This window comes from Phocoena phocoena, chromosome 11 (assembly GCF_963924675.1).
Source record: "Phocoena phocoena chromosome 11, mPhoPho1.1, whole genome shotgun sequence".
Taxonomy (NCBI): Eukaryota; Metazoa; Chordata; class Mammalia; order Artiodactyla; family Phocoenidae; genus Phocoena; species Phocoena phocoena.
Window position 1 is genome coordinate 52,209,781 of NC_089229.1, and position 11,804 is coordinate 52,221,584.

Genomic DNA, 11,804 nt, shown 5'->3' on the forward strand with positions numbered 1-11,804 from the left:
TTATGTATAAAATAAGCTACAAGGATATATTATACAACATGGGGAATATGGCCAATATTTTATAATAACTATAAATGGAGTAGAACCTTTAAAAATTGTGAATCAATTGTACACCTGTAACTTACATAATATTGTACATCAACTATATGTCAATTTAAAAAACCATGATGAATTACCACTTCATAAAAAACAAAACAAAACAATCTCATGTACAATCGCATCAAGAAGATAAAATACCTAGGAATAAACTTACCTAAGGAGGAATAAACCTACCTAAGGGAGGTAAATCTACCTTATAGTTTTCTGAGGTGAAACCTACCTCAGAAAACTGTAAGACACTGATGAAAGAAATTGAAGACGATGCAAACAGATGGAAAGATATACTGTGTTCATGGATTGGAAGACTTAATATCCTTAAAATGACCATATTACCCAAGGCAATCTACAGATTCAATATAATCACTATCAAAATACCAATGGCATTTTTCACAGAACTAGAGCAAACAATTAAAAAACTTGTATGGAAACACAAAAGACCCTATATAGCCAAAACAATCTTGAGAAAAAACAGCTAGAGGTATCGTGCTCCCTGACTTCAGACTGTACTACAAACCTACAATAATCAAAACAATATGGTACTGGCACAAAAACAGACACATAGATCAATGGAACAGAATAGAGAGCTCAGAAATAAACCCATGCACTTATGGTCAGTTAATCTACAACAATGGACGCAAGAATATACAATGGAGAAAAGACAGCCTCTTCAGTAAGTGGTGCCGGGAAAACTGCACAGCTATATGTAAAACAATGAAATTAGAACATTTTCTCATACCATATACAAAAATAAACTCAAAATGGATTAGAGACCTAAATGTAAGACCATAAACCATAAAACTCCTAGAAGAAAACATAGGCAGAACACTCTTTGACATGAATTGTAGCAATGCTGTTTTGGATTTGTCTCCTAAGGCAAAGGAAACAAAAGCAAAAATGAACAAATGGGACCTAATTAAACTTAAAAGCTTTTGCACAGCAAAGGAAACCATTGACAAGACGAAAAGACAACCTACTGAATGGGAGAAAATGTTTGCAAATGATATGACTGATAAAAGATTAATATCCAAAATATATAACAACTCATACAACTCAATGCAAAAAAACCCCCAAACATCCCAATTAAAAAATGGGCAGAAGACCTGAAAAGACATTTATTCGAAGAAGACATACAGATGGCAAACAGGCACATGAAAAGATGCTCGACATCACTAGTCATCAGAGAAATGCAAATCAAAACCACAATGAGATAGCACCTCACATCTGCCAGAATGACTATCATCAAAAAGACCACAAATACAAATGTTGGTGAGGATGTGGAAAAAAGGGAACTCTTGTACACTGTTGGTAGGAATGTAAATTGGTGCAGCCACTATGGAAAACAGTATGGAGGTTTCTCAAAAAATTAAACATAGAATTACAATATGATCCAGCAATTCCAACTGGAATTGCCCAACTCCTGGGTATATATCTAAACAAAATGAGAAACACTAATTCGAAAAGATACATGCACTCCAATGTTCATAGCAGCATTATTTATAATTGCCAAAATATGGATGCAACCTTAGTGTCCATTAACAGATGAATGGATAAAGAAGATGTAGTGTGTGTGTATATATGTGTGTGTGTGTGTGTGTGTATATACACACACATATACACACAGTGGAATAGTACTCAGCTCTAAAAAAGAATAAAATTTTGCCATTTGCAACAACATGAATGGACCTGGAGGGTGTTACACTTAGTGAAATAAGTCAAACAGTGAAAGCCAAACACTGTGATATCACTTATATGTGGAATCTAAAAAATAAAACTAATGAATCTGACAAAAAAGGAACAGACTCACAGATATAGAGAACAAACTAGTGCTTACCAGTGGGCAGAGGGAAGGGAAAGGGGCAAGACAGACATAGGGAATTAAGAGGGCAAACTACTACATATAAAACAAATAAGCAGGCTTCCCTGGTGGCGCAGTGGTTGAGAGTCCGCCTGCCGATGCAGGGGACACGGGTTCGTGCCCCAGTCCGGGAAGATCCCACATGCCGCGGAGCGGCTGGGCCGTGAGCCATGGCCGCTGAGCCTGCGCATCCGGAGCCTGTGCTCCGCAACGGGAGAGGCCACAACAGTGAGAGGCCCGCGTACCGCAAAAATAAATAAATAAATAAATAAATAAATAAATAAATAAGCTACAAGGATATATTGTACAAAATGGGGAATACAGCCAATATTTTATAATAACTATAAATGGAGTATAATCTATAAAATTTTTGAATCACTATATTGTATACCTGAAACAAATATAATATTGTAAATCAACTATACCTCAATTAAAAAAAAAAGAATGGTCTGCAATGCTTCATACTTGTAAGTATAATTACACTCAGTTTCTGCAAACTTAGTGTCACTGCTATTTTTTTTTAACTTTTCCCATTAACTGCCTTTTTTTTTTTTTTCAGGGTAACACTATTTAACCTCTTGGTAATTTTAATTAGCGAGCCTCAGATTCCAAAATCTTGTCCTGTGTTTGATATCCAGTTGGTGGCTGATTCAGCTTTAGTTGAGATGTCTTTTGATGCTGAGGTGAGCTGAGAATTTTGGAATAGACTAACTACAATATATAGGGGTCCTTGGGCTTCCCTGGTGGCGCAGTGGTTGAGAGTCCGCCTGCCGATGCAGGGGACACGGGTTTGTGCCCTGGTCCGGGAAGATCCCACATGCCGCGGAGCGGCTGGGCCCGTGAGCCATGGCCGCTGAGCCTGCGCGTCCGGAGCCTGTGCTCCGCAGTGGGAGAGGCCACAACAGTGAGAGGCCTGCATACCGCAAAAAAAAAAAAAAAAAGAATATATAGGGGTCCTGGGTTCTTCTATGTGGACCATGACATCGTATAGAAAGATAATTAAATCAAGGAGTAAATACGTTGTTATTAATCTCAAAATTTAGATAGGTATTCTGTCAATATTACTATTATATCCATTTTATATGTTTTAAAGTATGCATACAAAGAAAAATTATTATTCTTTATACATTAGATAAATCTATTTATATTTGTCTCTATATAAAATATTTACATATATAATTCCACAGCAAGGGTCTAACGGGTAAAAAAGCACTGTCTTAGAGATTTTAGGATTAACGTTCTTGCCTTAGTTTACCATGTCCTTACCTATCTAAGTAGTGCAAACTTACAGTTACTTATTTTTCTAAAGTTTTACTAAAACATTAGACATATCAAAGTGCCTATAATGCACTTATTCTGAGAGAATAAATCAGGTTATTATTAGTTTATTTTGAGTAGGCCAACACAGAATTTCTTTAAAGGATGGGACATGATTTCATAGTTGTTGAACATACAATCAGAGTTATGTTTTAGAAAACTCTTAAATTCACTCATTCATTCAATAAATATTTATTGAGCATCTGTTATGAGCTAAACAGTGTGCTAGGCAGTGGGGTCCAAACGAGAAGCAAAATAGACACAATCTCTGCCCTCATTAGTTGAGAGTCGAGTTGGATAGACAGATGTTAGTCAAATATAACGTCAATGTGTTATAGCAGACTGTATACAGAGTGTCTATGATACCAACAGTGGAGTGAGGGAATTAGGGATGAAAGAGGAGGATGGAAGCAAGACTGACAGACAGAGGTGTTAAGAAGCTAGTGCTGTAGTTCAGGTGAGGGATGATATGGGCAAGAAGGAAGCCTTCCTTGACCCCTAAACAAAACTAGGCTTTCTTTTTAGAGCTCTCCTACCTTCTTGTGTTTTTTTTTCAGAGCCCTTGTCTCAGTTTGTAACTATGCAATTTATGTGATTATTAGACTGATGTCTGTTCCCCGCTAGACTGTATGTTCCATGAGGGCAGGAACCATGTCTCTTGTTACTCTCCATTAGTACAGTACAGCACTCCAACTAGTACAGTGTCTGATGCATGTTTGTTGAATAAATAAATGAAAAAAAGGGGTAGTAGTTGTGAAGAGGAAAGATTCCAGAAATTTTTAGGAAACTGAGTTGATAAGTTGATGGGAAGATAAAGAGTTAAGATTAGATGACTTCTAGATTCTGACCTGGGTGACAGATAAGAATTACAACAAGAAGAGTAGGTTTAAAGGGGAAATAATGAGCTGGGTTTTGGATCAGTTTATTTGATTTGCCTTTGATATTTCCATATGAAAATATTTAGTGGGCAGTATAGATAGGTCTGAATTTCCTGTTTTTGGATCTGCTGACCTTTTGCACCTGGGCTATTAGTGAAGCCATGAGCAAATCATATAAATTCTGGTTCCAAGGTCTAATAGAGTGGGAGATTTCAAAATAGAGCTCTTCCTTGCAAAGAATACCACCAGGGAAAATGTGTTGGCCTGTAGCATGCCTACAGACACAGTTCTTTCTCATGCACCAAGTGGCCTATGGGCTGGAAGACAGCTTCACCAACTGTTTGGATTTCTTGAGAACAACAGCAACAAAATGTCTCTAACCCTATATTTACCCATACCACAGAAGGAGTTATCCTTCAAGTTGGGCATAAGACTAAATTCCCCAGAGAATCTCCCACTTTAATTCTGGGGAGCAAATTTCTACATTCTTGAAAGGAAGCAGGGTTGCTGATCTGAATGATTCTGTGAATTAAGTGTGCAATTTTTTGTGTGTTAGTATTCTGTAGGACCTTGTATCTTCTTTCCCTGACCTACTTTCTTAGCCATTATTAAATGTGCACTCATTTTATGAGAGCCACTTTTTTGAGAATGACTGAATCAAACAGAACAAGAAAATTAACCACACTAATATTTTCTGTTGATCATAAATTCTTTTATAAATACTTAAAGAGAACCAGGAGAAATGATCATTTTCTGGCTTTGCCAATGATATTGCATTGATTACTATTTAAAATTCTAGTTACAGAAGCTTATCCTGGAATATACAGATACAGCTACAGCACTTTTATATGAGATACTTCTTGTCTTTCAGCAGGTACGTTTTTATTATACATACTGTATTGTGTGATTATTAAATATGTCATGACTATCATATGATATATATATTATATGATTAATAATATACCTTAAAAATATTTGTATTAGAGATAATCTCCAAAATTGGTTGATTTAAATGATAGTACTGCTTTTGCTCTTAAGTGTTCATCTAGCTTATTTTCCTAAATACTGACTTTAAAGATTTGATTAATCAGGATAAAATGTATTTGAGAATGAGTATCTTTTTAGGTATCTTTTTACAACTTGAACTTCATGAATATAACTTGTTTATTTCCTTGAATCTTTTAGGGAAATCTTGGATTGGGGTCATCAAAGTTTGCTATTAGCTGGATGGTGCCCTTTCTACAAAGTCGTCCTCCCATAGTAAGTACCTAGAAGCAGAAACAAAACTACCACTCAAGGCTAATGAAACAGATGCTCTCGTGCTTAATTAATAAAACAAAATTTCTCTGTACGCAGTCATTTATAAAACAGAAGAAAATGTAAATTTGATGATTTTATTAACCAAAATAAAATGTTTTCATATTTGGGGCCTGAATGTTTAAGGTACTGAAATGACATCTTAAATGTGATCTTTATTTAATGAAAAGCCCTAAGATATATGCAGAAAACAGAATATTAAAATACTGGCTGTATAATTAAGTGGAAAAAATGAACATTTATCTTAAACACTGAGTGTGAGTTGGCAAGTACGAATATAACACTTTTAATACTCTGGCCACTCTGCCCTGGCAGCCACCATCCTGGTCTGTAATATCACCATCTCTCTCCTTGGCACTATAATTGCATCTACATGGTCTGTCCTATCTTCCCACCGGACTACAGTCAGAGGAACCTATTCAAAATAAAAATCTGATTATGTCATCCCTTGCTTTAAATCTCTCGTAATAAAGAAAGATATAACAGATAAAGACTAAACTTCTTAATATGGCCGACAAGGCTGTACATATTATGACCCTACAGCCTCATCAGTTGCCTCACTCTTCCATGTCGGTCTCATACCCACTGCTCACCCCCAACACCCCCAACTCCGCCACAGGATCTTTACCACTCCCTCGGTCTGCCCTCCTCAAACACTTTCCCCTCCCTTTTCCACCTAGTTAACCCCTACTTGTCCTTCAGGCCTCAGTGCTCCTTCCTGGTGCAGGGTTGGGGGGATGATTCTCTCACCTCTGACTAAGTAAGATTCCCCCATTATGGGCACACAATCGTAGCATGGCGTCTTCTTCCTTTTCTTCATAGGACTTGTCACTGTTGCAGTCACATGTGTTTGTGTTATTATTTGGTTCTTTCTTGTGGTAGCCATTAGTGTCCGCACATATTCTGGCTCTCTCTCCTTCCAGGCACGTAGTAGGAGCGTACATCCTTCCCCACTTGAAATTAGGTGGCTCTCTGTTTTTGCTTTGGCCAATGGAATCTGAGCAGAAGTAACCCACGTCACTTCTTGCGCAAAGGTTTAGGAGCCAGTGCATGCTTCCCTGCCTTCTTTTTTCCTTCTGGCATGGTGACTGGCAACACTCCGTATGGTCCTGAGTGACTACAATGAGCAGAACCCTCTACTGACCCTTAAGGGACATACAGTGTGAGCAAATAATAAACCTTTGTTGTATTAAGCAAATCATTGACGTTTTGTGAGATTTATTACCACAGCATAACTTAGTCTATCACGATTGATACAATGTCTTTCTCCCCAGACTCCAGGTGCCGTAAGGGTAGGAGCTATGTCTGTTGTGCTAGGCACGCAATAGATGCTAAATAAAATATCTGCTGAATTAATTCTAATAAATGCTTTATCCCCTAATCTCTTTTCATGTCCCCAAACTTACTTTCCCTTTATTCATTCATGTATTTGTCTATTCAATCAACATAGATTTAAATGGAATTTAAATGGAACTTTTCAAAAGGTAGTAACCCAAACTAAATTTTCGTTGCTAATGGAGGATTTGACATGTGGTATTATGTTCTCTTTCCACATATGAAGATGCCTCTCTTAACCATCAGTGATTTTCTGCTTTGAGGTATTTTTCTAGAGTGATGTTGAGTCTGTCCTAGGGAATCTAGATTCTCCTGCCAGATCTCTGTGACATATGTTTCCAAAAACTTGGCTGAAGGCAGAGGGTACACTTGTCAGTAGTACAGCCAATTAGCTTATACAGAGACTGAACTCAAGAACTTGGCTCCTTTAGCAGCACATAGACCCCAACCAATCTCAGGCCCACTTCAGAGTGTTGTACAGTTATAGTCATTCCCAGCCCAGAAGCTCTTATGTGCAAGATGCAAAACCCTTCCTTTTTCTGTGTGGTGGTTCCAGACAAGGTCCTAAAAACTACAAGCAACAGGAAAGTTTCCTTATCAACCTCTAGGGTTGGTTCACCAAAGGAACTGAGTTGATTATGAGCCCAGACTGTGACCATAAAGCATGTCAGGATGAAAGATGGCAAAAGGACCACTAACACTGTTTAAAGGTATTAACCCATTTCTAAAGAGTCTGGATAGAAACAGACCATTTGAGAGAAATTTGCAAGCAAGGAACCTGTTGGGATCATTGAATACACCATCCCAGTCAGCGCTGGCTGATTCTCTTACTTGGTCGGAGCAAGATGCTAAAGAAATTAAAAATTTAATCCCCATATGGCCATTGCTTTGTTTCCCTGCTCCAGACTCTCTGACCTCAATCTGCGTTTGCCCGACACAATACCTAGTCAATATGTGTAAATGGATCTGAATTGGGGAAACCTCACTTCTAATCACCTGCCCTACTTGGGAATGGTCTGTAGCAACATCAATAGAAAAGGCCACATTTATTGGTACTAATTTAAGGGGCATCCAGAATGACCTGCTTACTAGAGCCTGAAAGAGCACTAGCTTTCCTTTCTGTTTTTTTTTTTTTTTTTTGCGGTACGCAGGCCTCTCACCGCTGTGGCCTCTCTCGTTGCGGAGCACAGGCTCCGGACGCGCAGGCTCAGCGGCCACGGCCCACGGGCCCAGCCGCTCCGCGGCATGTGGGATCCTCCCGAACAGGGGCACGAACCCGCGTCCCCTGCATCGGCAGGTGGACTCCCAACCACTGCGCCACCAGAGAAGCCCCCCTTTCTGTTTTTAACAGTGGCCTAAATTTATACTTCCAATGCTCTCCTTCCACTTTGGAGCCAAACTTCTTTGACAGTCAGTACTAGTTCTGACCCTGCCTGTAGGGGGGCAATTGGTAAACCCAATTGGTCTATGGTCTGGTGCTCTCTGAGTACCATTTCAATAAGAAATAGCACAATGCAAGGGCATTGGTGTAAGGGTGGTGAGGGCCTCAGCCTAGATTTGTAGTTGAGATTCCAGCTGAAGTAGGTGCTCTTACAGGTGTCATGCAGCCTACGCGTAACTGCATTCTCCTTGTCTAGATTACTTTTGTGGCCAGAATTGTGAAACGAGTGGTGAAGGGGCTTTCAGCTTCATTTCAGCTGCTAAGTCCCGGCCAAGCAGTTCTGTTATACCAGCAGTTTTACATCCTCAAGAGTTGCCTGCAGTACAGGGAGACTTTAGCTGAGTATATTAGGAATGACTACAGAGAAGAATTCAGGTAAGAAAAAGTTGGAATCTTATCTGCAGTAAAATCCACTCATTTCTGATTTTCATGCAAAACTACAACACTGCCCAATATTTAGAAGATTAAGTGACAAAGGGAAATTCTAATTTTTGTTTTTAATAATATTTTACTTTGATAAAATAGTTACCTTACTGTGGTAAGGTAGGATTTGGGGGAGGGGGGCGGGTGGTGCTCTAAGAACCATTGCCACTTGAAGCACATTCCCAGGCCAAAAAAGGCTAGTTCACTAGTCTTTTCATCAAAGCTCTCTCTGAAGAACTGTTTCTCCCTCATTGTCTTGATTTCAACCAGCATCTATCTCACAGAATCATGTTAATGATTTTAACATGCTGAGTAATGGAAAGTAACCGACCCTACTAAAGCAGACAATATATTATGGGTTGTGAATTCACTGAGTCACTGGGAAAGAAAAACAATTGATAAAGGAGGAACGATGAATGCAGTTATTAGGGGGTTTTTTTGTTTGTTTGTTTCATTTACCCCTCTCTTACTCTCCATAACAAAATAGTAAGAAAGAACATTAGCAAGCCTTTGTTTCATTAGTCAGCTTGTCCTGCACCTCGGGGGTTCCTACTTCTATTTATAGGCTGCCAAAGCCAAATGCACTTAGCCATACACCCCTGCATTAGCACCTATCAAGGAAAAAAACCCTAGGTTGTGTCTAACTTAAGATGAAAAGGGTGCAGCAGGCATAGCTTTGCTACCAGTTTGGATGGAGACATACAAGGATGTGGAGGCATATATTATGGCCTGAAGATTTGCTTTAAAAAATGTTACAGTCCAACTGTGGATCCTGTTTTTCCTCCATGTGGTATTATACCATAGGTTCCACTCTGGCTCCCATAAAAGAGTTTTGTTGGGCCCACTCTGAGGTGGTGCACGCAACCCAATATTTTCCTCACTTTTTTTGAGGTAAAATTCATATAGCATGAAATTCACCATTTTCAACATTTTAAAGTGTGCAACTCAGTGGCTTTTAATACATTTCACAATGCTGTGCAACCATCACCCCTATCTAATTGCCAAACATTTTCATCACTCTCAAAGAAACCTGTTACCCATGAAGCAGTCACACCCCAGGCCCTGGCAACCACTAATCTACTTTCTGTCTCTGTGGATTTGCCTATTCTAGACATTTCATACAAATATAATCATACAACATATGGCCTTTGTGTCTGGCTTCTTTCACTTAGCATGATGTTTTCAAGGTTCATCCATGTTGTAGCATGGATCACACAAATTTTTAAAAAATAGCTATGCACATTTAAAAATCAGAACAATGGCAAAAATAGTGTCACATGCCTACATGACAATAGTTGGTCAGGGCTCAAAAGCAGCTACCTTCTTAGGTAGATCATGCACTGTTTAGTTTGCCACTGTCTCCTCTCTCTGTCCTTACTCGTACCGTTCCTCCTACTATGTCATCTGTGGGCATTTAGGTTTGTGATCCTTGTTTTTACACAAGTGACTTTCAACCTGCCCTGCATAGAATCAGTAGAGGGACTATTAAAAAATACTGATACCCAGGTCTCACATGTAGAAGTTCTGTTCAGTTTGTCTGGGTTTGCGCCTCGGCATTGACATTTAAAATGAACTGTCCGGGTGATTCCAATGTGCATCCAGGGTTGACAACTAATATTTTAAGCCATCCGAGAGGCTGGCTAAAGATTTTCTTACTTTTGTCTCTTCCCTGGCCTTTGCTATACAGTTGCCCCTCGAACAATGTTGTGGTTAGGGGCGCCAACCCCCATGCAGTTGAAAATCCACATATAACTTTTGACTCCACCCAAATTTAACTACTAATAGCCTATTGCTGACCAGAAGCTATTCCGATAACATGAAGTTTATTAACACATATTACTAACACATATTAACATATTTCTATAAGTCTTGCTCACGATGTTCTAGACATATATTTTTGTATACTTATTGAAAAAAATCCAAGTATAAGTGGACCCATGCAGATCAAACCCATGTTGTTCAAGGGTCAACTGTACTTTTACTGAGGCCGTGGGGACGAACTCTCCTCTTCCCTCTTGATTTGGCCCTAGTGGTCACCCCAGCTTGACTCATTTCAACTCCCTGCTATGTACAGCCTGAGAAAACAAGAGGCAGGATCCTCAGCTCACCCTGTGGTGAGGACAGTCCTGGCTTCCTTATTAATGCTTCGATAACTGATACATTATTAATGCAATTCGCTTTGCTGAAGCAAAGTGCTTCAATGAGCTGAAAGGTATACATATCAGAGGTCTTCTAGGTCACAAATGGGGGAGATTGGAGGGCTAAAAATGCTGCAGGTTAGACTCCCACACCCAACAACGCTACACCAGTAAGTGTGTACGTACTGATGTGACCAGTGTGAAAAGTCTTGCTTTTAAAGCTCTCTATTTTGTTTCATTTTATGATTTGCAGGTACTTTATTCACATGCCAGCCTTGGAAAAAAGGCTCCCATTATGTTACCCTATTACCCAACCTACCACTCAACTTTTTCATGAAGTTCTGAAATTGGTTGAACAGAAACAATGTGTGAAATGTTAATAAGAGTATAAAATGTGAATTGGGAGTCAACTTAATATTTATGAGAAACATTTTTTGATTTAATATCCAGCTATTCCTGTGTTCTATAAACAAAGGTTTTATTTGAAGGTTCCATCAATACCTCTCTAAGAGAAATGTTTAAAGTTTTTAATCTGCTACAAAAAAGAAACTGTTTAAATACACTGACATACATAAAGTGGGGTGAAAGACTAGCATTCTTCTAAAAGAAAAAGTTTCTAAAGACATAAAGGAAACAGAAACCCAGGAAGAGCAAATGTAGAAAGTGCAGGCTGATGAGTTTTGTTGTCTAATAATGGTGAGTGGCATGAAGCCACTGAAATATCCAAAGATAAATTGTTGTGGGGAGTATAAATTACAAAGTGATCACATTAGAGAAATGCTGGGCAATAGGATGCTACCCTCCTTTTCCACCTGTAAAAATTCTAGTGACATAAGTATTCATGGAAGAACAAGCAGAAGAATACAGGCATAGCTATAAGGAAGGTCAGTTCCTCATTTATCATGGGGAAAGAAGCTTGGATTTTCTTCAACAGCACTGAATGCATTCTGCCACTCTGTTTCAGGCACCTGGGGGCTAATGTGAACAGTGTTGTACAGTTT

The 11,804-nt window shown here is 38.9% G+C and overlaps 1 protein-coding gene across 1 annotated transcript in view; it reads left to right on the forward strand.

The window, feature by feature from the left end:
• Window positions 1-11,183, forward strand: part of C11H12orf56 (chromosome 11 C12orf56 homolog) — a 59,568-nt gene extending 48,385 nt beyond the window's left edge. The window contains 5 exon segments of the mRNA XM_065888163.1: window positions 2,514-2,637; window positions 4,949-5,023; window positions 5,335-5,409; window positions 8,439-8,617; window positions 11,057-11,183. Coding sequence (XP_065744235.1) covers window positions 2,514-2,637; window positions 4,949-5,023; window positions 5,335-5,409; window positions 8,439-8,617; window positions 11,057-11,183 — 580 coding nt within the window.
• The last annotated feature ends 621 nt before the right edge of the window (window positions 11,184-11,804 follow it).